Source organism: Cupressus sempervirens, chromosome 8 (assembly GCF_028749045.1).
Source record: "Cupressus sempervirens isolate cs-2001-9-10 chromosome 8, ASM2874904v1, whole genome shotgun sequence".
NCBI lineage: Eukaryota > Viridiplantae > Streptophyta > Pinopsida > Cupressales > Cupressaceae > Cupressus > Cupressus sempervirens.
Window position 1 is genome coordinate 823,811,235 of NC_143125.1, and position 25,968 is coordinate 823,837,202.

Below are 25,968 nucleotides of genomic sequence, written 5' to 3' on the forward strand. Positions count from 1 at the left end.
TGCCAATTGGCAAATTTAGTTTTTGAAAATTAAAGACAAATCAGCTGATTGAAGAAAAATAACCTTTAGAAATTCCAATGTGAGCAATCATGAGATACATCATAAATATGTCATCTTTTGGCTTTTGCAGGAGTCAATACTGGGAATTTGTTTTAACAGCAAAAGCTCCAGATATCTTTGTTCCGGTGGAACAGGGAAGGTTGTTAGGGTATGGGATTTGCAACGCCAAAGGTGCATTAAATGGTTGAAAGGCCACACAGACTCAATCGCAGGCATCGCATATAACTGTAAAGAGGAATATTTGGCTTCCATCAGTTATAATGGAAATCTGCTTCTTCATAATCTTGCTTCTGCAACAAGAGCTACAGAACTTAAAGATCCACATGCACAGGTGTGTATATATACTCTACAAAGGAATGTGATAGTCAGATAATCAACCAACCTATTGATAATAAGCAGAAGATGTGTACTGCCGTAGATTAATTTTATTTAAATAGGTACACATATTTTATCAATAGATTGTTATTTTAACACTGTCAACTCTATAAGATATGATTGACTTGGAAGAATTTTACATATGCCATCTGGTTTCTGTTGTCAAAAGGTCCTAAGGGCACTTGATTATTCTCGGACAAGCAGGCATGTTCTTGTGACATCAGGAGATGAAGGGTCAGTACATCTCTGGGATACAACTGCCCGCATTCCAAAGGTGATCATCACATTTCTTACTTTTATAGTATCATATTGATATTATCGACTCAGAGTTATGTTCTCAAATACTAAATATTTTTACCATTATCTCTACAATCTAAGTTTGTGTATGATTAGGTCTTATTTCATCCAATATTTTGTTTATTGGTCCTCTAACATTCTACATATTGGGATGCAAAAATGTTGATTGACGATCAATGAATGTAAATGAATGGTATAATCACCGTCCTGTCCAATCCATGATTGAGAAAAAAATATTCTTGCAGTGCTATTCCCATTACATTTGAATTCAGATATGAAATAGTTCTGAAGCTTTTTCTGCTTGTAATTTTATTCTATGATGCATGCCATAAAAAAAGTTTGAAATTATGTTGGCTTTCTTGGATAACCAAAATGGGTGATGAAAACTTGGATTGTATACTTTTATTTCTAATATCAAAGTATAGACATCCTCTGTTTACACGCCACTGTATCACATGCTTATATCGGAGGTCCAAAATTTTCAATGAATATTTATTATTTAACAAAAGCATCTTGACAATCAATTTGTTTTTGACCTGTACATATTATTTTATGCCAGGTTTCATGGACCAAACAACATTCAGCACCCAGCACGGGTGTCTGCTTTTGCCCCAGTAATGATAAGGTTGGTGCAACATGCATATGCATATCTTGTTTTTCAGGAAACAGTGACTTTTCTTTCAGAAACCATGTTAGAATGTTCAGATTTAAAAGTAAAGAAGATTGTTTTGATCTCTTTTCCTCACCAGATTTTGTCAATCTCATTTACACAATTGCCAATGTACATAAATTTTTGTTCTTGTGTAAAAATATTTGATATGATGTATAAAGGAATGGAGTGGGAAAAACAAGTCTCTTTAAATCAATTTTAATTGTCAAATATTAAAGTCCTCTAATTGTTCTTAACGCAGATGATTGTCAGCATTGGTTTCGACAAAAAGATGTATGCTTTTGATTCGTTGTCAAAAAAGCCAGTATACTGTATTCCTTGTGAAGCACCTTTCACTTCCCTGGCCTTCAAAGACGATGGATCGACACTTGCTGCAGGAACATGTAGTGGTAGTATTGTGTTTTATGATGTCCGTGGTGCATTGCATCCTTCCACTATTCTTCGTGCTTATGGTTCTTCCGAGGTGGGATCTTTTATGAAACTTTAATATTTGTGTGTCATGGGTTTTAACCATTGGCTATACTTTTTGAGTTCCATTAGCCTACTTCAATCATTTGTGGACATTGTTGCATTTTTCTTTCATTTTCAATATTCAAGTTCTAGTGACTTTTACTTGTTTCCTATGTCATACCGTACTTATGTATGACACTTTTCACTGTTTGATACGCGTCTTTTTCCCAAGGATACTAGAAGAGCACCTTGGAGGGTAAATACTAATGTTGAAGGATGGTAGGATTAACTTAGCTATGTTGATTAGCTCAACATATGTATGTGCCACACTGTTAAAAATAGGTGTAATAAAAAAATATGCATAATACTTGATAATTAGTTGTAAAAAAATAGTGCTTGATAATCAGGCAGTACAAATAGTAGTAATTGAAAATTTAGCTAAAAAATATGTGCAAGGAATAAGATATAAGAACTATAAATGAGAAACTTTGCCACAATACATAAAATTTATAATAATAAACATTAAACATGAAAATGATTGCATTGAAAGTTGAATGTTCACAATTGTTGGCATAGTTTTGGAACTATGGGATCAAACCATAAATAAGAATTGCAAATGAAACTTTGGTACACTAAGTGAATTTTAAACTGACTAACATGCAAAACATGGCAATTATTGCATTCACAATAAAGTGGTGAGTGACAGTTTGAGGTGAAACTTCACAAACCTTCATTACAAATTTTATTTTTTACAAATTTCACAGATTTTTATTTAGGATCGAAGTTTCTAACTAGGGGCTATGTTTCGGCCATTGGTTCCCAAGATTGTTAGGGAAGCTCTTAGAAGTCCTTCGGACATCCAACCAAGGTGTCCTCAAACTGTCCTCATCCTAGAAAACAAGGGATTTGGAGGGACAGGGGGCACACGTCCATGTAGTGTGATGGAGGAAAATAGATTTATCTAAATCAGAGATTCAGGAATTAGAACGATTTCCAATGCCAATAATGTAGTGCCTGCTATTGCACATGCATTTATAAAAATATAAAAGAAAAAAACTAATAAATTTTATAAGCACGCATAATGGATTTCTATCTCCATTGCTTTCCTATTCCTTAACTCCTATACATTGACTAGTGACAACCCTCAGGGTGGCATATGACATTTCTACTACTGTCAATGTCCATAACTCATTTGTATGACAAATTGCTGTACGACGGTAAATGAAATGTCATATGGTGGAAGTATGTCCATCTGTACGATGTAGTGACCAAGCCCATATGTTGTTACTGCACCTGTACAGTGGGAAGTGGGGCTACTTTTTTGTGGCTTTAGTATGGCTTGTGTAGAGATAGGGTGTTTGTATGACAGGCGTAATCAATCAAATGCTTCCTTAGTATGATGCTCCCTGTCTCTCCCTTGGAATAATAGTGCAAGGATATTGTCCAATAAACAAAATATGATGCAAATTAAGACCGCCAAGGACATAAAATAAAGAGTTACACATACAATATGGGATTCTTATTTAGTAATGACGACACTTCGGACTCTGATGATTTAGAAACAAAGTAGAATACAATGAAAAGTTACTTCCACCGAAATTGCTGATGCCAAGTAGGGATTATATTTCACCTCCAAAATGACGAGAACAAAACTCCAAATGGAATTTACAAACACAAATAAAATAACAATTTTGCATACCTACAACAACCTACAAACTAGCCTTATATATGGCTTTGGGCAAACTTCCTAAAGGATTACAAAAAGTGCCGATACGACCAATATGCTACCAACAATAAAGTAAAGATGAGCCCGAGAGTTAAAACTTTAATTTCAAGCCATACATACAGAATTATTAAATTAAATTATTTAATAATAGAAAGGACATTAGAGTCCTCCCAACCTATGAATTGCTTGCTTTCAAGAAATTGCAGGCTTGGATGTTATAGAATCTACTCGCCTTTTCTGGTGGTATCCTTAATCAACATATCCTTCCATCGTACAGAGATTACTTGACTGTGCGCATCCTTAACCTCTTCTCTTTGACATCGATGATATTAGGTTCGCATCTTCATTAATGAGGGATTGTTCCTTTCATATTGTAACACATTGCTTGACGTCCTTTTTGATGCACGACACATGAAAAACGTTGTGAATTTGATTCCCTTGATGAATTTTCAACTAGTAGGCAACTCCGCCCACCTATTGAACTATTCTGTGGGGTTCATAGAAACATGGCTTCAACTTCTCCTTACCACATGTCTTCAGGGAATATTGTCTATGTTGTTGATGCCAAAGGTACACTAGAATGCCAACCTTAGAACTTTGATCAATCAGGTGTTGGTCAATATACATCTTCTATTGGTTTTGAGCCCTTTATAGGTTATTCCTAAGAGATCTTAGGGTCTCCTATAGCCAGGCTTTGACCATCAGTGCGCAATTGTAACAAAATGCCAAATCTAGGAAGGATGAAGGTTCATTACCATACAATGCTTTGAAGGGTGCCATACTTTCGGCATGTGGTAGGCAGTGTTGTAACAGTGTTCTTCCAAATGTAATTAATGGACTCGTACCTTTTGCTATGCTAAAATATAGTTTCTGAAGTAACCCTCCAACCATTTATTCACAATCTCTTTATGTTCATTCGTTTGTGAGTGGTAGCTTGTGCTTGGCAATAGATTTTTCCCTACCAACCAAAATAACTCCATTCAAAAGGTGCTAAGAAAGTGGCTATCTCTATCACTCCCTATGTTTTGCGAAGACCATGCAAGTGAAATACCTCATGGAAGAACAACTCGACCACTTGAGTTGCTCAACATCTTGTAGAGATGGCAAAGAAATGAACAAACTTGGTCAAACAGGTCTACGACGAAGAAGATGCAATCCTTTCCTTGCACTTTGGGAAGCCTAGTAATGATTTTCATCAAGATGCTATCCCCATTGCTGGTTGGGGGTTGGCAACGATTGAAGCAATCCTGTGAGTGAGGCATGCTCAAAATTCTTCTACTGGCAAGTGGAGTGTTTTTGCAAGTACTACAAACTGTCATTCTTAAGGACCTTCCAAGAAAATCTTTCTGAGATTTGTCTATAGGTCTTCAGGTATCCCAGGTGTTTTTCCAAAGGTGAGTTTTGCATCTCCTTAAGAAATCTTTCCTTCATCTTGGACTCAGCTACCAAATAAATTCTACCCTTATAGTAAATGAGGTCATCAACCATCTTGTATGCCTTATTGTGTATTTGATTTTCCACCAGTTGGCATTTGACTGTGTTCTTGGAGTATTTGACCAATAGACATGCTTTCCAATCCGCTAAAGTTTAGGATAGAGAACATATGGCAAACCTTCTTGACAAGGGCATCAAAGACCACATTAGTTTTACCCTTTACATACTTATATCAAAATCAAATGCTTGGATTATTCTTACCCACTTTTGTTTCCGTTCATTCAAATCCCTTTGCTCTAAGAAGTATCTCAAACTGTTGTGGTCTTTTCGCATGAGAAACTTTTCTTTGACGAGGTACTGTTAAAACTTTGTTAGTGTGTACATGATGGGAGCGTCTCCTTGTTGTAGATGGAGTAATATTGTTCTACATTTGAGAGCTTCCGACTCTTGACTGCAATGGGGTAGCTGACCTGAATTCACATTGCCCTAATGACTTCTTCTGATGCGTCACACTCCAAGATGAAGGGCCGATGGAAGTTTGGTAGTGCTAGAATTAAACAGGAACTTATGACTTTCTTCAGCTTGTCAAAGGTATGTTGTGCATGCTCATCCCAATGGAAAGACTGCTTCTTTCTTAGATCCATTAGTGGGGCACTGAGTTGTAAAAATCCCTTCAGAAACTTTTTGTAATAGTTGCACAATCAAAAAAATCCTTGCAACTCCAAGAGTGTTGGGAATGGGCTAGTCTTGAGTGGCTTGAATATTTTCCTCACGTACCTAAACCCATCGAGTAGTGATGATGTATCCCAAATACAGTATCTTTGTCATTCTAAACTCAAAGTTGGACCTCTTGGCAAACAATGATTATGACTCCATGATTCCCAAAGCCTTGTCCAAATGCTTCAAATGTTCCTCCCAAGTCAAAGATCACTAACAGGAACTTGCACAACTCGTTAAAGATGCGATTTATGCAAAGACTCAAAGGTGGTCGGAGCATTAGTCAACCCAAATAGCATGACCAAAAACTCACAGTGTCTGTAATGGCATGAAAGTTTGTCTTTTGCAGATCTTGCTCCCTAATGCGGATGTGATGACAGTTAGATCGAAGATCTATTTTGGAAAAATAAACAATGTCGTGTAATTTGTCCAACAACTCATTAATTCTGGGGATGGGGTACCTATTTTTTATAATCATTTTTTTCAATGGATGGTAGTCCACACATGTTTAGAGGGATCTATCTTTCTTCATTACTAGCATGAACGACAATGCGAAGGGACTCGAGCTAGGCCTGATCCATCCATTGTTCAAAAGTTCCTGCATCATCTTCTGTCTCATCCTTCGACTTCATAGGATGGCGATAGGGTTTAGTGATGATCGGTTTGGCTACTTTAACTTGATGGTGCGCTTAGAGCCACTGTGTGGAGGTATGTTAGATAGAATGTTTGCAAAGACCATGCTATGCCTATCCAACATTGCTCAAAGCTCATCTTGGTAGTTAGTTTGCTGCTTCTTTATACATTTTGTTGAGATCAAGCAATGTGTTGCCTAGACAACATCATCATGTTTGAAGATTGCTTCCATCCATTATGCCGAGATTTCCTTTGGGCCGTTATTTGACATTTCCCTCTGCACTACCTTCTTGCCATCCATTTCGAAGGAGAATTCCATTCTCTTGAAGCTTTGCGTGTACTCGTCAAGAGTCTTCATCCACTTGATGCCCAATATGACTTATATGTCATCTAGGACTACCACAAAGAAGTCACCCATCGCCATGTGGTTTCTCATGGTGATGCTTAGTTGCGAAAATGGATGGGTAAATGACAAGAGATTTCCTCCCACCACCTTAACTTGGAACCCTTCGTGTGCCTCCATGCACAAACTCCTTTGGTTCACGAGTGATGAGTTAATGAAGTTGAGTGCAACCCACTATCAAGCATGACCATGACTTGCTAACTGTGGAGTGTAGCTTGTACTTGGGTCATGGTGCTCCTCGGAGTATCAAAAAATGCCGTAATGACACCTCCTCGCCGCACCAGCGTGACAACCCTCTCCATGCTGTTTACGTTAAGCTCCAAGGAAACTTGTTTATCAATTCCTTTGGTTTGAGGTTCCTCATGTGTAATGTCCCCATCTTTAACAAGTTCTTGCAATATGCTTGGTCAGTTCATCATTGCGACCCTTGTGAGCTGACAGTGGGATTTCAAGGTCTCAATTGTGGAGTTATTAGGCTTTCTTGTTTCCTATGGTGAGTTTTGGCTTCGTTTTGAGGGATTTACTATTTATAGTAAGTTAACAATTGGTTTTGATGAGCTCAATTGAGTTAGAGGAGTTGAGTGATGCTCTTAGTTTTTATCTGTGGCTTCTGGTTTGGGTTCCAAGAGTCTTGGAGAGTGTCTATTTTTAGTAAGTCACCCTGTCAAGTTCATTCATTGTTTTTCTTCATTAGGATCACTCCTATGTTATCAGATTTTGATGGGTGAATTATTATTATTATTCAACTAAATATGTCGAGGTTGCTATTTTTGTTGGTATTGTATGTTGGCCACCTTATTGTCATAGCTCGTTGAAACAAGTTTGAAAAGTTTTAAATTTTGGGCACAAGAATCGATGACCTCGCGTGTCAATATATCATGATATGGCTGAAAAGGTCATTTGTGTGAGCCAAAAGGAAATTATTAATAAGTAGTTATATTATGTGCCTAAGTATAAAGCAAAAAGGCTTTTAAGTGAAAGGTTTAATGTGTAACGTTCTTGTCACAAAATAAATAAATAATCAAAGCATTGTTTATGGGCCAATTGATTTAGTATATCTCAAACCCATTTTAATTTTAATTGTTAAATAGGTGTTCCCATCAGCTGTCTTTGTAAACTCTCAGGAGTTCCTCCGAAGGGTATTTAAGAACGACATGTAGGTAGTAGTTGGTATGCGCTTTGGATTATTCTTTCTCGGTATTTCAAATTCCTTTTAGAATTCTCTGTTGTTCGCCATTTCGGAAGTGAAACAGCTTCCTACTTGGCTATTCCAATTTTGGTGGGATTCAACCCTCACCCTATTCTGTCAGTGCATAACTTGACTCGGATCTGGAAAATTGGAGCACCATCACTATTTGCAACTACAATCTCTGCTTGGTTCCAAATTGATGTTTTGTGCATATTCAATCTTCATTGCTTATTTCATTTGGTAGGCTGAAGGTAATTATAAATTTCTGCATTTATTTGTAACACTTAAACCGTACGCATTCCTTCCGTATGCCATAAACCCCTCTCCATTACTCCCTCCAATACCCTGTTCCATGAAAGATCAAATTACATTTTGTTATTCATTTTGGCATTGTTTCTCATTTAAAACAATAATCTGCATTGCAAGTTCATTAATACTATGTTAGGTGGCATATATATATATATATATATATATTTGGGGAATAAATTGCTTTCTATTCCAATATTTGAGTTTGATTGTCAAGTGTTTGATGAAATGTCTAACAACTGATTAGTGGAAGAATTTAGAGTTTGTCTAAGCTATAACTGACAAGGGTTATTAGATCATGGTCCTCGTGGTTGTTAGACATCACTTCAATGTAATAGATTTTTCCTTTTCTTCAGCATCAATGCCTTGATTCCCACAACTCGTTATCGTTAAAGTTGCATTTCATCCCCTGAGCTCCTGTTTGGTGGCTTCATCCAATGATGGCTTCTTTCAATGGTGTTTGTTGTCTTTCACTTTTGGAACAAGGAGTGGCTTAGGGCATGAATAATTCTGGGAGGAAGAAGACGAGGGCGTCGCCATGTTATGTGTCTTCTTAATTTGCCTCGATGAGTGTGAGGGAGTTGTATCCTTCACCCAACCTTTCAGAGGTTTCATCACCTTGTCCATGAACAACACAAGCAATCATCTCTCCAAGATATTTGTTACTAGTATGGACAATCTATAGAATTCGGTGATATAGATGACGATTGATTTGGATTGCTTCAACTACACTACTTAAAAATTAAGTTTGGGAAATTTCCTGTCGAAGCGGTCTATTTGCCTCTTTGTGAATTCGGAATAGAAGGTTATTGATCATGGCCGAGGTTGATCATTTCATGATGCCACCATTCATGAGCGATCCACTCTAAGTGAAGCACCACAAATTTGATTGCCTCATCCTCTGGCATTAGGTTAAGTTGGAAATTATGATAGATTTACCTTGCCTATCTTGTATTTGACTTCATTGTAGTGGCCATGATTGTTGTTGCCTAAATATCTCCTTCCTAGCTCAACATAATCCTTGAGGGATACGTCTCCTTCGAAGTCCTTGTTCGTCTAGTCTTGTCTTACATTTGCTTGAATGTGGGATTTTGCTCTCTACGAGGTGCTTTGGTTTTCGATAGAAACATGGGCATTGATGGTCAAGAGTGTGAATGCTGAGGGTTTTTTTCCCTGTGACAAAAGTATTACTCTACCCATTTTGTTCTTCATTTGCCTTTGCTTTTGTGTAATGTCCCCACTTTAGCAATCGACCAAGTGTGTGCACGTTAGCCAAGCTCTACATGGTCCCGAGGGCTAATGAAGGGTTTAAAGGGATCTTAGAGTGTTTTGGCTTAGTCATCTCCAGTTTGGGCCAAAAAGGAGTTGATTTACTCAATTTCAAGCATACTTACTATTTTTAGTAAGCCAACAGGACACAGGGGAGGCTAGTTTTGGTGATTGAATTTGATACTCCGTGGCGAGAGCTTTCCGATGAGCTATCCCTCGTGCTATTCGGAGTCTGAGAGCTAATATATTTTTTATGCGTGAAGTTATATTAAAGTAACAAATAATTTAGTTGTAAAATATTAAAGTGTTACTTTAATATTAGATTTTTATGGGAATGTGTGCAAATCAAAAGGGGTGCCTAAGGGAGACATAAGTGACTATTTTAATATGTTTTATACATAGTTCCAAAAATCGCCATGAAATCGCCGAAATCGCGATAAGATTCATGGCTCCCGATTTTTTTGGAATCGGAAATCGCTGGTGGCGATTTTTTCACATGAATCGCCTGAATCGCCAAAATCGGCGATTCATGGAAAAAATCGCCAGAATCGCCATCGGGTATCGCCAGAAATCGGCCGCGGCAGCAAGGATAGAAAGTTCAATTTTTTAAAAAAAACACATGTTTTATTTGCTTTCTAAGTTGACTTTCCTCTTTGTTATAACCCTAAAGAGCCTTCTATTTGCTTAGTATGAGTAGAAGAGAGGAAGAGTGAGAGAGAAGAAGAGAAAAGAGAATCCATAGGTTTCCAACCGGCAAGAAGGAAGAGCACCAAAGAGATCAGAAGTCCATTTGGGGAGGCCATAAATTGCATTGGGAGCATTAAGGAGTCAATATCAACACTTCTCAACTCATTTGCAAGAGGTAAGTGTTGGTTTTTTTTTTTGCATGTTAGTGTAGTATGCATTTTTTGTTAAATTTTTTTAGTGTTCATTTGCAAATCTTGAATGTTTTTTATTTTTAGTTTTAACTTTTACTAAATTGCAAACTAGGGTTTGTTGTTTTGTAGTTTTTGTTTATTAGTTGCAAACTTTGATTTTTTACATGAATTTTTTTATTGCAGCAGCCCTTTGCTTTCATTTTCCAATTTCCACAATGGGTAAAAAAGATGAATGCTGGAAATATAATGAAGAGTTTCCTGGGAGAACCAAATATCAAACAAAATGTATATTTTGCAAAGAAAAAATAAATTCGGGAGGTATCTATAGATTGAAATACCACATTGCTGGCATACCTGGCCATGATGTCACAGTTTGCACTCAACAAACCGCTGAGGCAAAACGCTCTTGTTTAGTGGCATTAGAAAAAATTGAACAAGACAAGTTGACTAAGAAAATGCAACTTGAAGGGTTAAGAGGTATTGGCTCCCGTGCTCCCACATCCGCAACCGCATCTACATCTGCAAGTGCATCTGCATCAGCTTCCGCATCCGTAGGTTGTGTTGGGGAGGGTTCTTCTAGGCCTCCTTTTCATCCTAGTGCTAGTGCTCATGTGAGTGTTAGTGGTAGTCGGTCTCATACTGAGACAGAGTCCAACACCAACCTATTGCGGCCTAGAGTGCGGAAAAGCAGAATGGATAGTTACTTTGTGCCCCGCACTACTCCTGGCTCCCAACCCACGCTTGAGGGCATGGGTTTGAACAAGGAGATTCATGATGCTGCCAGAAAAGAGATTTGCAAATTTTGGTACTTTTGCAACATTCCATTTATTGTAGCCAGGTAATTGATTCTTTTTTCTTTGTTATCTTCAAAGTTAAAGTTAAAAGTAAAAGTAAAACTTTAATTATATCTACTTGTTTTATGATTTTAGTTTTTGACATCTAAATTTCTAATCAATATCATTATCTATTTGTGACAGGACTCCTTATTGGCAGAACATGATAGATGCAGTTGCCATTTGTGGTCCGGGGTTTAAAGCCCCAACTGAGGCTGAGTTGAGTGGATACCTCCTGGAGGAAATGGTTGAGGATATGAGGCATGAGCTTGAGGACAACCGAAAGGAGTGGATCGAAAAGGGTTGCACCATCATGACTGATGGTTGGACAGATAGGAGGGGAAGAACACTCCTCAATTTTCTTGTATCCTGTGGAGGTGATTGATCATTCTACTTTCCTACATACATAATTTTGAATCGTGATTGACTATTTCAAATTTTGATTTGTTGATTGCTAATAGTAATTATAATTCGTTGTTTTGTTACTTGTAGGATATACCATGTTCCTCAAATCCATTGATGCTTCTGCTCATGTAAAAAATGCCACATACTTATGTGAGGTTATTGAGGAAGTTATAGCAGAGGTGGGGGAACAACATGTGGTGCAAGTGGTGACGGATAATGCAGCAAGTTATGTTGCTGCAGGTAAACTTTTAACTTTTTAAGTTTTGAAAATAAATTTATTTGAATTTTGAACTTTTTCTAATTCTAACTTAGAATTTCTAAGTTTCCTAAGTTCTAAGTTCTAACATGTTTGAAATTTGAATTTCTAATTATCTTAAAATTGTTGTAGGCAAACTTTTGATGGAGAGGCACCCCACCATATTTTGGTCCCCTTGTGCAGCACACTGCCTTGACCTCATGTTGGAGGAAATTGGCAAACTTGAGTGGGTCAAGTCATGTGTGGAAAGGGCAAAAAACATATGTAAGTTTATTTATAATCATTCATTTGTCCTTAGCACAATGAGGAAGTACACAGGAGACAAAGAGTTAGCTCGTCCAGGGATCACGATGTTTGCCTCGAATTTCATCACCTTGCAGTCCTTGTTGACATCAAGGGATGATTTGAGGAGCATGTTTGTTGGGCGGGAGTGGATTTCATCTTCCTATGCTACGACCACTGCAGGGATAGATGTGGTGGATTGCATATTTGATGATGATGGTTTTTGGAAACCTGCTAGAGAAATACTTAAGGTAATTTTATTGCAATTTAACATTTAATATTTTACAGTTTACTATGCTAATTGTTTAATGATTTAGTTTTACCTTATATTATTGAATTATTCTATGTTTAAGTTTTGACTCAAATTTTTGTTTTACTTTATATGTAGGCCACTGAGCCTCTTGTATCTCTCCTACGAACTGCTGACGGGGAGAAGCCCTCTATGGGCTACATATATGAGGGCATGGATAGGGCCAAGGAGGCCATTAAAGCTCAGTATGCAGGAGTGCAGGAGAAGTATGCCCCTATTTGGGACATCATTGATAGGAGATGGCCGAATCAGCTCCACAGACCCATCCATGCAGCAGCTTACTTTTTGAATTCGGCATTTCGTTTCCGTCCTGACTTCAAGGCGGATGAGGAGGTTCTCACCGGATTATATACAATGATCCAGAGGTTGAGTACTGATGAGGATAGCAGTTCTGCAATTATTGAGCTTGATAAGTTCAATAATAAAGAAGGGCCACTTTTCTCTAGCAAGGTAGCCATAGATGCTCGGGAAACAATACAGCCAGGTAAAAATTAAATAATATATTCAATGTTCATGAATCTAGATTCTAAACTTAAAGTTGATTATGTAATTTTAGAGTTAACTTGTAATTTGTAATTTGTAAATGAGACTAATTATTTTTATTTTCCCTTATTTCAGATAGATGGTGGCAAATGTTTGGAGCCACAACCCCAAAACTTCAAAAAATTGCCATTCGTATTCTAAGTCAGCCAAGCAGCGCTTCTGGATGTGAGCGCAGTTGGTCCATGTTCGAGCACATCCACTCGAAGAGGAGAAACAGGTTGACAGTGCAGAGGTTGAATGATCTTGTCTTCGTTCATTACAACCTCCGTCTTAGGATCAAACAGATTTTGGGCACTGACTCCTCTCCGATCATTCTGGAGGAGATTGATCCAGAATCAGAGTGGCTCACAGAGGTTGTAGATCCAGTCTTCACTGAGGAAGACCGTGCGTGGATTGACCAGGTGGATATAGAGGCTGAGGCAGCTAGAGCACGTTCTTCAGGCATTGGTAGACGCACACGTGCAGGCACAGACACAAGCCCTAGCGACATTCGTGAGCCCATCTTATATGCGGGAGATATGGCTCGACAGTCCTCTAGGACCTACATTAGACGCCTTGCTACTAGGCAGACTGGATACTCAGAGGCTGAGGTTGAGGCTGTAGCCGAGCTTGAGGATGATGTTGAGGATGATGATGACTATGAGCCTGAGGCTTGAGCTGGAGCCTTGTTTTTATATTTTGTTTACAGATATTGATACTGAATCATTGATAGACATATGTTTCAAAGTTTCAAAGTTTCATGGATCTTCATCTTAGATTCTTACATAAATTTATGATTTGATGTCTTATGGATCATCTTACATACATTCTATGATTTAAATCATTATGATCATTTGATTTCTATTTACTTCAGCTAGCCTACAATTTACATTTTAGAATCTTAGATAACATAGTTACGTATGTGATGGATTTTATGTTTCATGTTTATGTATGTTAAGTTTTAACTTCTATCTGATGATGTTATAGTGTGCTTAAGTTATATTCAATAAAGGGTGCATGAAATAAGTTTTAAATTGTTAAAATCTTTAAATTTAACGGGTTTTTTCAAATTTGCCGATTCATCGCCGATTCATTGCCGATTCATTGCCGATTCACGATTCGATTCGACCTTGCCGATTCCGATCCGATTCCGATTCACGTTTCTTTGGTTTTATATCACACATCTTTTATCCCACGTTGCTCGTGTGAGTGGAATGGACCCTTGGAGAAAGAATAAAATGGAGCGTTAGTGGCTTCATTCAGAAGGTTGAATATGAGAAGAAAATGAATGTGTGAGTTGCAGATCTATTCTTGGCATTAGAGGACGTCTATCCTCTCGTGTGACATTCTAGATGTCATTCCCTTGGGGTTTGGCCTTTGGAATTCATTGCTATCAGCTTTATATCCGGCAGATTGGGTGCATTTCCAGCCACAACCAAGTTCCTGTAGCAGCCGAATCACAGTAGCAGCCATGTCATTGTAGCAGCGCGTCACTGTAGCAGCCGATTTACTGTAGCAGTTCCATTGTAGCAGCCGAGTTACTGTAGGAGTTGCATATTGTTTGCAACAGGTCAATGCAAGGGCCACACCCTCAACTATTTGATTTAAACAATGTTTATTCTAATTTATTGTTGGAGTATTCAGTAAGTCAGCTTTGCACTTGTTATTAATTCTTGGAAATCAATATAAAATATAGCGTGCTAGTTATTTCTGTGATATATGTTATGCTTTTTCCATTCCTATATTTATGTGACATGCCAAACACAACACATTACAGATAAAACTTTTAGAGCCATAAGGGTAGTAGCACATAACGGGAAATTAGAGACTGCAAGCTAAGTGTTTGATAAAATTACCATATAGCTGTGAATACTTGTAAGCAAATTTTGGGGGTATCCATTACATCCGCTAACCTCCCCATTGTTTCTTCCATGAGTTGATGTTGTTCTTGTCCTTCGACCATGGCGTCATTGAGCTGCTCTTGGCTTCTAGTTAGCTTTCTTAATATTACAACAACTTTAGAAGATGACTCTTGGGGTTCCCCCAATCTATCGGTGGAATGGTATCTTCTGGCATATACTTTGAGTGCCTTACATGTCCATGACCCAATAGGGTGGTAGAATCATCATCTCTGATACTATTGTAATTTTCCCAATGCCTCTATGTATGAAAATCAGGGAATTCATACAATCTTCCTAACCGTTATACACCGAATTGTGACAACCTTGTGTACAGTGGTGTACGGTTTTACTACTGCCAATAATCAGCAGAACTCAGCCATATAATAGATTGTCGTACGATAGGTTGTCATATGGTGGTTGTCCTCACCGATTGGTTCATATGTTGGTAAATGAAATATCATACAGTGGAAGCATGTCCACCCATACGATGTGGCAATCAAGCCCACACAATGTTATCGCACCTGTACAGTGGGAAGTAGTGCTGCTTTCTTGTGGCTTTTGTACAACCTGTGCAAAGATAAGCTGTTCGTACGACAAACATAATCAGTCAGATCCTTTAATATGATGCTCCCTCTCTTTGTCGAAATGATAGTGCAAGGATGTTGTTGGATAAACACGATATGATGAAAATTATAGATGAGATCTCCAAGGATAAAAAATAGAGATTTACACACTATGAAATTCTTTTTTAAAAATAATAGCAATTCAGATTACAATGATTCAGAAACAAAGAAGAATATAGTGAATCCAACTGGTATTCACAATCACAAAAAAAAACCAAATTTGCATACCTATTACAACCTACAAACAAATCTTATATATGGCTTCAGGGAAACTTCCTGAAGGATTACAAAAACTGCTAACACGACCAACACACTACCAACAATAGAATAAAGATGGGCTTGAGAGTTTAACTTTACGGCGATACATACAAAATTATTAAATTAAATTAAATTATTTAACAATATCGGGGACGTCACATTTGAAAACACAAAAAATACTGAGAGGGGGAGGGGGTGAATCAATATTTTAAACTTTAATCAACAAGTACAAAAGAGAGGAGACAGAGACATGCATATTTTTTTTAGAGGAAGCCCTTTTCGGTAAAAGCCATGATAACACTAATAAAAAGGGACTCTAATCTAGTTGCATAAGAGAGCTCCAACTCTCAAAAGAGCAGTAACTCCTAAAACCAAAGGAAGCAAACTCTATGAGCACCTACTAAAAAACACTAGATTGTTACCGAACATATTTTTGACATACATTTAATTATCATTTTCTCTTTGAAGTAAGTGAATTCATAAACAAAATAAACACCTTCAACTTTTGGTCGTCTCACACTCATGTAATGGACTCTAGTATTTGATCCTGTTCATTGCATCTTCAAAAAACACACAAAATCTCTGTTCAACCCGCTACATCAGTCACAAGTTTTTATTTCAAGAACTCTCCAATATACGAGCTGTTGTTGTCCTCTAGAATAACCCTTCCTTGTTTGCTTACCTACCAATTCACAGACACTATATGCTTTTTTCTTTGGAGAGATGAAATGCATTACCTTTTACAACTTCAACCCCCCACACAGTTTTGTCTGCAACTAATAATCAATCTTCCTATCATATGTATCATGAGCTTTTTGTTTTTTGTTCAGATTAAAACTCCACAACTTTCACAGTGGCAAATTCTTTCACTTACATTTGGCAAAATACCTTTCAGGTATGCACTAGTTCCTGATACATGTTTACTATGTAAAAATGAACTTGTCGTCCTCATTGAAAAACGCCTACACTCCGCTTTTGTTACTTGTTACACACATGCCATGCTGTTCAAAAGACGTTCTTCAAATTTTTTTGTCTGGTTGCATCATAGAAAAAACTGTCATTTTTACACCTACTCCCTCTGATTCAAGCTGCTATAATATCTCTGCAATATGCACCTTTGAAGGCTCACTCCAATTCTTTAAAAAAATGTCTATCCAAAAAATGTTTATATTCCCTTTTTATTATTGAACCTGTATATGTTCATTCATATGTTTGTAAAATGGATTCATTTGCCTTTTACTGTTATCCTTATTAGTTTTAAACGTGCTAACAACACTAATGCCAACTGACTCATTCAATGTAGTTGTCGTCAGTTTATCTTCATACTGAGATAACTGTCGTTCTCTCATTGACACCCGATAGACATGAATACATGCAAACAACATCTTTGCATCCAGTCTTATTGGTTAGCATTACCAAAAGAAGCACCTATTTTAAAACCAAAAAATTATGCAAAGAGCTTACAGACACAATATTATTCTAGTCCAAAAATAGTGTGTTCGTGGCATCACACAAAACAACAAAAACATACGTTGTAACAATCATATCAATATCCATCATTTTGGAAGCCAATAAATTGGCAGGGTTTTAACATATTGGAAAGAATAATTCTTGAAGGCACATTTCCATTTTCAAAGTGACAGATCACTCCCAAAGCACAAACCCTTAACAATTAGAGTTTAGCATCTTCATGAAAGATTTTCATCGAACATGCTATAGGATATAGGATCTAGATGCCAACGTACACAATTTCCACTTACAATCTTGTTAGCACACTTGTGCATATAGACAACTCAGTCCAAGTTGGTAAACACATGTCAATACTAGATAAAGTTGCCAGCATTAAAATAGTGATGCAGGGGCATCTGAGGGTCAAGGCTGTTGACTTAGATGTGGGTTTGGTCAAGATTTACTTCTGGGGGTCATAACTTTTGACTCGGATTCAGGTTTTGGCTGAAATTTTACAGGCTATTGTATGAGGAGTTATGTAGATTGCTGATTGAGCTCAGCTCGATAGGTGGTCGTTTTGACATTTTTTCGGGAGCTTGAAATATCATCTTGGCTTTCAAAATTGGCTTTTTGTGTTTTTGCCCATTTTTTTAGAAAGTTGTTTTTGTAATAAATCCAAAATCATATTTTTGATTTCGTTGATTAGTTGGCAATTCATCTTGCCTTAGTTGGGGGCTTTTCTTAGGAAAAATCGAGATTCATAGGATGGGTTTTGAAAATTACTAAAAATGAAAATATCTGTTTTTCTCGAAAATCTGCCAAATATGGTAATTTTCGGAATTGTAATAAGTAGTTCTTTTCTTTCATTGTAGAGGCAGAGTAGAGTTACGAAAGTTTAATGAAGAACTATGGCATTTTGAAACTTCTACATTGTGTCATTTTTTGATTTATTCTTTGAAGGGTTTGGGTTACATCATTTGGTATCAGAGCAGTAGATGGCTGCGAGAGGAAGAGGAAGAGGAAGAGAAGGCCTCATGCCGATGCAAAGATTGGTGCTGGATATGCAGAGGGAGGTTGAATGACTCAATGAGTGACTAGATAATCAAGGAATACAAAGAGGAAATGAATCTGATGAAGAGGGAGAAAATGTAGACGAAAGGCTAGGAGAAATGAGCTATGAAGATAGAGTCCTAAAGTCTTTAGGAGGAAGAAGTGAAGCAATAAAGATGACATTTCAGACTATGTTGGTAGTCTTAAGCTAGAAGAACTAATAGACTGGCTAAACGAGATGGAAATTTTTTTCGAATGGAAGCCTATGACAGAAGAAAAGAAGATGAAGTTTGCATGCACAAAATTAAAGGACATGCAATGATATGGTGGGATCACCTCCAAAAGGAACGAACTAGAAATGAAAAGGAAAAGATTAAGACATGGATCAAGATGGAGAAAAAGCTGAGAGGAAAATTCTTACCCATGGGTTATTCATAAACCCTCTTTCGTAGATTCCAAAATTTGAAGCAAAAATTTTCTTTAGTGCAAGACTATACAAATGAATTCTACAAGCTATCCATGCACATAGAGCATCAAGAAAATAATGAGCAGATGGCTGCTAGATTTGTGAATGGCCTAAAATTCTCTATTCAAGATGAACTGAGTATGCATTGTGTTAGTAGTATGGAGGAAGCCTACCAATTAGCTCTAGAGGCTGAAGAAAAGCAGAATAGACAATATAACCAAAGGAACAAAGGTGGTCGAAGGGGTACCTCAAACCCAATTTGGGGAGTTTTTAATAATGAACGGGAAAATGTTGCAGTGGCAGACCAAACAGTTTCTGCTACAGGAAGTTATGCAGAAAGTTAATGCAGAACAAATAGTTTCTGCTACAGGAAGTTCTGCAGAAAATTAATGTCATGTTTTAAAGTTTAATGTATGTAATAATGTCCTACAATGTGGTGGCATAAATGGAATAACGTTCTTATAAGCTCTCCAATTATAGCCACCTAGGACAACGTATGTTTGTTTTCAATTATGTTAGTTTTCAGTTTTAGTCAGAGTTTTTTGAGTGTTTAAATAATTAAGCAAATCAAGTACAGGATAGTGACAGGAAGTTGGCAGCAGATTTCTGAGTTTTGATTAATCATGATTCTAAAACAGTTTTCTTTTTTTGTTTTGGGTGGACGTTTCAGATTCCCAGCCGAAAAAGAAGGGAAAGTATTTTAAATGGCAGATTTTTGAATGTAAAGAAAGAGAGATCAGATTGAGGAGAATGGAATAGAAAGTTTTTTTAGTTTTTTTGATTTTTTTGAGTTTTGCAATTTGGATTTGTGGTTCTCTTTGTTTCCTTGGTTAAAACAATATTCAGAAGTTCCAAGATTTTAGTGATGCTTGTGTTTTATAACAACAACGTATTGATAAAGTTTTGGGATCAGATTTTAATTTGCTGTTTTGAAATTGTTATAGAAAACATTTTTTTTTCAAAATATTTGAATGTAAATATTTAATGTTTTGAGAGTCACATCAGTGGATGGTAGTCTCTTAGACTCTTTGCGATCTATTTCCTGGGATCGCAGCAGAGCCATGTATTATACATTTTTATTTTTCATTTGTTTTGTTTTTTTGGTCAATTCAGCCCATGTCTGCATGGAAAGGAATTTCACATTCATGGTGAATATATTCATGTATTCACCGAATTGTTCAAATCACATAGTTGTTATGTGATAAAGGGAAAAGTTGTTTTTATGTTTGGAATATGCAAAAGTTGTGAGTGTCTTGAACATCTCAGAATTGGTGGTCGGGTTTGTGCTCAAGTTTTAAAAAAAAAGCCATGCATGAAAAGATGGTGTAGATTTAAAGATTAGTGAATGTTATTTGCTGGTTAGTTTGTGGTCGGATTGATTTTAGGTTTTATTTTCCCGAATATGTATTAAAAATACATTGCAGAAGATTTAGGTCGGATTTCATTAAGTTTGGTGCAGAAAAATGTTGCGACAGGAGGCTGAGAAAGTTCATGTCGCATGACAGTTTTCACTGGGTATTGAAAAAAATCAGTTTGTTAATAGTCTGTAGGAGTTTTTAATCATTCCTAAAGTTCATGTTGCATGTTCTCATTTAAATATGTATAAGAGGAATCAGTTAGTTAATGGTTGAGATTGGTTTTACTTTGATCCTGGAGGATGTATGTGCCCCTTGATGTAACTTAGTTGAGTGACTGTTTTCCTCCTGAGTTTTCCAAGGTGAGGCTCTGCATCAGAAAACAGTTTTCAAGGTTTTGAAAAAAATATAAACACAAGCAAGATCCTCCAAATCAAGAAAGAGGAAGGGGGTTTCAGAGAGGGTGAGGCTACGAAAGCGGAAGAGACTGGGAAAACCAAAAAAGGCCTGTCACTTGTTTTAGGTGTGGAGAAGGACATAAGGCTTTCGAGTGTTCCAATTTTAACATGCAAGATAGAAATCAAGGAGGGCCATCCAGAGTAAACCTAGCCCAGGCTAACAATGAATCTAAACAAGAAGTATCTCTGGATATGGGAGAAAGTCTCATGATGAGGACAATGATAATTCCAGCCAAGGAGGATGTAGAGGAGAAAGGCATTGATGATTCATGGCTTAGAACTAACATATTTCGGACAAGGTGTACCTCAGGAGGAAAGGTATGTCAAGTAATTGTTGATGGAGGTAGTTGTGAGAATATGGTTTCTAAAGAAATGGTGGAGAAACTAAATATTCAATGTGAAAAGCACCCTTGTCCTTATCGGATTGCATGGTTTAAAAAGGGAAGTGAAGTCACAATAGATAAGAGGTGCCTTGTTAAATTTTCCATAGGAAAGGTCTACAAGGATGAGCTATGGTGTGATGTGATTCCGATGGACGCATGCCATGTCCTCTTGGGTCATCCGTGGCAGTATGACAGAAAGGTCATTCATAATGGGGAAAATAATACTTACATCTTCTAGAAGGATGGATCGAAGTTAGTCTTATTACCTCTCAAGGGTGATGCAAAAACTGAAAGTATGCTATCTGAAAAGGAACTTGTCAAGGAGATGAAAGTGATAGAGTGTTGCTATGAATTGGTAGTACAAAAGGGGAAAGAGGAAGACTTGACTATACCACCAGAAGCAGCTGCAGTGTTGGAAGAATATTCAGATGTTATTCCAGAGGAGCTACCGGATGGACTTCCCCCAAAATGAGATATCCAACAACATCATATTGCTCTTATTCTAGGAGCAAGTCTTCCCAATCAAGCAACATACAGAGTGAGTCCAACACAACATGCAGAATTGGACAAACAAGTGACTGAGCTCATACAAAAAGGCTTAGGACAGGAAAGCATGAGCCCCTGTGCTGTCCCAACATTATTAACTCCAAAGAAAGATGGAACGTGGAGGATGTGCACAGACAGTCGAGCCATCAATAGAATAACCATCAGGTATTGTTTTCCTATCTCACGTTTGGATGACATGATGGATGTTCTTGCTGGAGCAATGCATTTCTCTAAGATTGACGTACAAAGTGGGTACCATCAAATCTGCATCTAAGAGGGGAATGCATGGAAAACAACTTTCAAAACTAGGGATGGTTTGTATGAATCGAAGGTTATGCCTTTTGGTTTATCTAATGCACCTAGTACTTTTATGAGACTCATGAACACTGTTTTTGCATCCCTACATTGGTAAGTTTGTAGTAGTTTATTTTGATGATTTACTGATTTTTAGTATGCGAAGGGAAGAACATCTGCAACACTTGAGGATCATATTGGGGGTACCGAGAAGAGAAAAGCTCTATGCTAATTTGAAGTAGCGTAGGTTCATGCAAGTAAGCTTGGTTTTTCTGGGGTTTGTCATTTCTGCAGATGGTGTCAAGATGGATCTGGAGAAAGTTCGAGCCATTCTTGAATGACGTAGTCCATGTAGTATCACCGAGGTGAGAAGTTTTCATGGCTTGTCTACTTTCTATAGAAAGTTCATTCATAATTTCAGCAGCATTATAGCACCACTGCACTAATGGTTGGGAGTTTTCATGGACCAACGAGGCTGAAGAGAGTTTCCAATACCTAAAGAAGGAGGTCACTGAAGCTCCAATACTAGCCCTAACAGATTTTGATAAAGTGTTTAAAGTGGATTGTGATGCCTCACATGTGGGCATTGGTGCTGTAATCAGCCAAGAAGGTAGGCCCATTGCCTTTTTAGTGAAAAATTGAATGATGTGTGAAAGAAATATTCTACATATGATATGAAATTCCATGCAATTGTGCAAGCTTTGAGGCACTAGAAGCATTCTCTAGTAGCCAAAGAATTTGTGTTGTTTATAGACCATATTGCTCTAATTTGGCATATTTTTAACTTCAAGGGCAACCAAATGAGTTTGGGTAGGTTGGGATTCCTTGACAAATTTAGTAAGTCTATCCAACTGATCTGGATAGGCCTGTAGATATTCTACCTCAAACATATGAATTTTAGTCTTGTTAGCATGATCAATGATATCAAAAGCTTGGAAAGAACTATTATGTAAAGAAAGTATTGTTCATATCAGACTAATACATTAACAAAGACATTGAGGGAAGGATGGGATAATAGGATGTAGTTTGTGGTGGTTGAAAACTTATTTATCCCATATTCCATAAGTGGGCATAAATGGTAGAGTAGGAAAGGGATAATAGGATGAGTTTAGGGAATTAGGGAATATTAATGATTATACCAAAAAAGGGATTTTAATGATTTGATAGAGTGTGAGTATTAAATGAATTTAATAGGGAAGAATATTAATAAATTAGTTAAATAAACCCAAAATACCCATCTAATAAATAGAAGAAAATATGATTAGTTATAAGGACATTTTTAGGTGTGTACATGTAGCTTACTAAAAAATAGCCATCTTGGCATCCATTTATGAAGGTGAAGAGCCATGATAAGGTGGAGTTGAATGAACACCTTTTTAGGTGCCCATTATGGGAATTTCAATAGTCATATCCTTAGGTGACATTTTGTGAGATTTCTAGGGCCTTCTATGGGTTGTGTGCTACGTTTCTTGATTGCCATGTGTTGCTCTCCAAGAGGAAGCATGGGACTTCCAAGAGGAGCAAGAATACTATAAAAGGGAGACTTGGGCTAGTGGTTGGCTATTCAGATTTGAGTCCTTATAGAGCTTGAGAAACAAAACTTATAGTTCCATCTTGCAGAGTTGTAAATCCTATTTGGCTAATATATTGCAATTGATGAATGTGTATTTTATTTAATTGTGAAATAGAAGGCAAGTTGCTTCATCAATATTTTGAGTTATCTTAGTTATGCAATGTATGAATATTGGGTGGAGTAATCCTTCATCAATTGTAATAGAACATTTGTTTGGGTGTGTAAGGGGAGTACCCCTCACCAATGACCTAGCTTTCCGACCTTTCCATCTATTGGAAATGGTGAAAACCATTGTTTTTGTCCACAAACTCTTTATATGAATCAAGGTCCTTTGCACATTTTCCCTAAACAATAATGTGGTTCTTATCCTTTTATAGCTTCTTTGAAGTCACTTGCACCTTCCTTCAAAAAGTTGCATCCATGAGTACATTGTGTTGGTTCCCAAAACTGCAGATTGGAATCCTACGAGCCTTGCTTGCTCGATGCTGGGATATCCAACCGGTTGAGGCCAACTTGATGGGATTGATCAATGTGATCTAAATCCCCTGCGCTTCCGGCTCTACAACACCGAGGCGGGTGTACCTGATCCTAGACGAAACACTTATATCCAAGAGACTTAAAGCAGATCGATTAGAACATGAATACAATAAAAGTTTTCCAATGGCAAGAAATATAGGAAAACTTTAAACTTGCAATTTATGAACTGAGAAGAAAAATAAATGATTGAAGTAATGTTTTGAACAAACAATAAATATAGATTAATGCAACAGATGAATATATTAATTCTTCAAAGGCAAGAAATGAAATATTTGCCAGCATATGGATTATGAATTAAGAATAAAAGACCAGTGCTTAATTAAATGGGCAATAGAGTCAATATTATTAGTTGAAACGTACAACTTTATAAAGTCTAATATATTCAAACTATAAACAAATTTAATAATCAGATGCGATGGATCAATTATTTAAATGCAATTTTAAATTAGTCTAAAATGCACTTTAACTCCTGCAGAGACAAATTAGACATAAATATGAAAATAATTAAATATTTTACAATATTTATGTTTATCTAATTTAAGATGCAATAAAAACCCGTCCACTTATCTGAATATTAAATATTTATAGGGAATAATAAAAAACACTTATAAAGGACATAACTTAATAAAAAATTAAAACTCTAATGCAAATAAAATAAATAAATACTTCTTACTGATCATGCCGGAAATAAAATACACTGGAGACAATCCTTACAGACGATCCATCCAATGCATTCGACTCCAAAGTCCCATATAAATACATTTATTCAATAATCCACATCCATAGTCTTAGTTCAAAAATTCATTCTTCACCAATAGAAGAATATAATTTATCAATTGCTTATAAATTATAAGATTTTAAAAAATGAATATGAATTGTCTCTTAAGTCTCTCCTGGTTTGGCTTTTACATCATATAATTATAAGATGCGAAGAGTTGCGAGTCCTTTCTCAAAACAACATACCCCTTCTTAACAAGTAACTGAATACTTGTTTGTACAACGTGGGCCTTAATATGACTCATTTTTAAAGTTGAAAATACTTTAAGAAATCAAAACTAATATTTTTGAAGCCATCCGTATGTATTCTATTCCGGGTAACAATATGAGCACGGGCATGTTTTCGTATGACACAGGTAACGCTTAAAACATTTTGTCTTCAAATTCCTTTCTCAATTATATGGATGGTGGTGTAGTTCAACTCCGACTCCATATTTGAACGTCTCAACTTTCACTCCTCATCTGTCTTCCGACCTGCTTGCTGGAGCATACTCACTGCACCCGAATTTCCTTAAATCTTCACCATTAAAGCCATTCTGCATTACCCTAATGTTTTCCTTTCATGAGTGGGAGTTTGACGGGTTGTTTCTATTTGTGCACATTGACTACTCCTGGACATAGCCAACACTGCATATATATTAGCAGTGAAGACGTCTAGTGAAGACTTTCCTCCTGTTATCAATGGAAGTGCTGCAAGTCCTTGCTCCATTGTTCGAACACCTGTAACAAAAATCCGAAAATTAATATCAAATAAGATGTTAATCCAACCACCCCCCCATAATAGCATTATAGAAAAAAAAATCCCTTGGCTGATCAATCTCAAAAAATGTCGTCCTCCAAAATGCTTAATCCAACTTTATAGCATTTTGCTAGGAGAAAAATGAGCAAAAAGTCTGGGTGCAAAGATGTCAAATGCTCAGAAGATGGTTGAAGCTTCCTAATAGCTGTCCTCAATGGAATGATTGCTTGCTTGGGCACTTGCAAATCCATTGCTTGTTCCTTAAAACTCTTGCAGAATGTTGTAAATTTTTCAGGAGCTACACGTATTTGTTTTGCCAAGCATGGATTAATAAAATTGAAGGACGTCAACAAGAATGCCTCAGCCTGTTCCCTAGGAATTGATCCAGAAGATTGTGCCTCCTGAGAAGATCTTCCTCTTATTATGTGTGCCATGTGATTTGTACACTTGTGAATCATTATATTTCTTAATCATGTACTTATCAAACAACCATTGTTAAAGCTTCTTCTGCAAAAATGGTATGTCCAGGCATTTGACCAAAATC

The 25,968-nt window shown here is 36.9% G+C and overlaps 2 protein-coding genes across 3 annotated transcripts in view; both read left to right on the forward strand.

Moving 5' to 3' along the window:
- Positions 1 to 25,968, forward strand: part of LOC149544935 (protein NEDD1-like) — a 214,264-nt gene that overhangs the window by 78,002 nt on the left and 110,294 nt on the right. For both annotated transcript variants that reach the window (XM_089795478.1, XM_089795479.1), the window contains exons 3-6: positions 131 to 391; positions 605 to 709; positions 1,292 to 1,357; positions 1,644 to 1,865. In XM_089795478.1, the coding sequence (XP_089651604.1) occupies positions 131 to 391; positions 605 to 709; positions 1,292 to 1,357; positions 1,644 to 1,865 (654 nt within the window). The remainder of the gene's footprint in view (positions 1 to 130; positions 392 to 604; positions 710 to 1,291; positions 1,358 to 1,643; positions 1,866 to 25,968) is intronic.
- LOC149544936 (uncharacterized) lies at positions 11,350 to 18,324 on the forward strand. The gene is made up of 7 exons (XM_089796554.1): positions 11,350 to 11,617; positions 11,733 to 11,885; positions 12,034 to 12,434; positions 12,572 to 12,977; positions 15,193 to 15,254; positions 16,628 to 16,692; positions 18,207 to 18,324. The coding sequence occupies exons 1-7, from the start codon at positions 11,404 to 11,406 to the stop codon at positions 18,322 to 18,324; spliced, it is 1,419 nt and encodes a 472-aa protein (XP_089652680.1). The 5' UTR covers positions 11,350 to 11,403.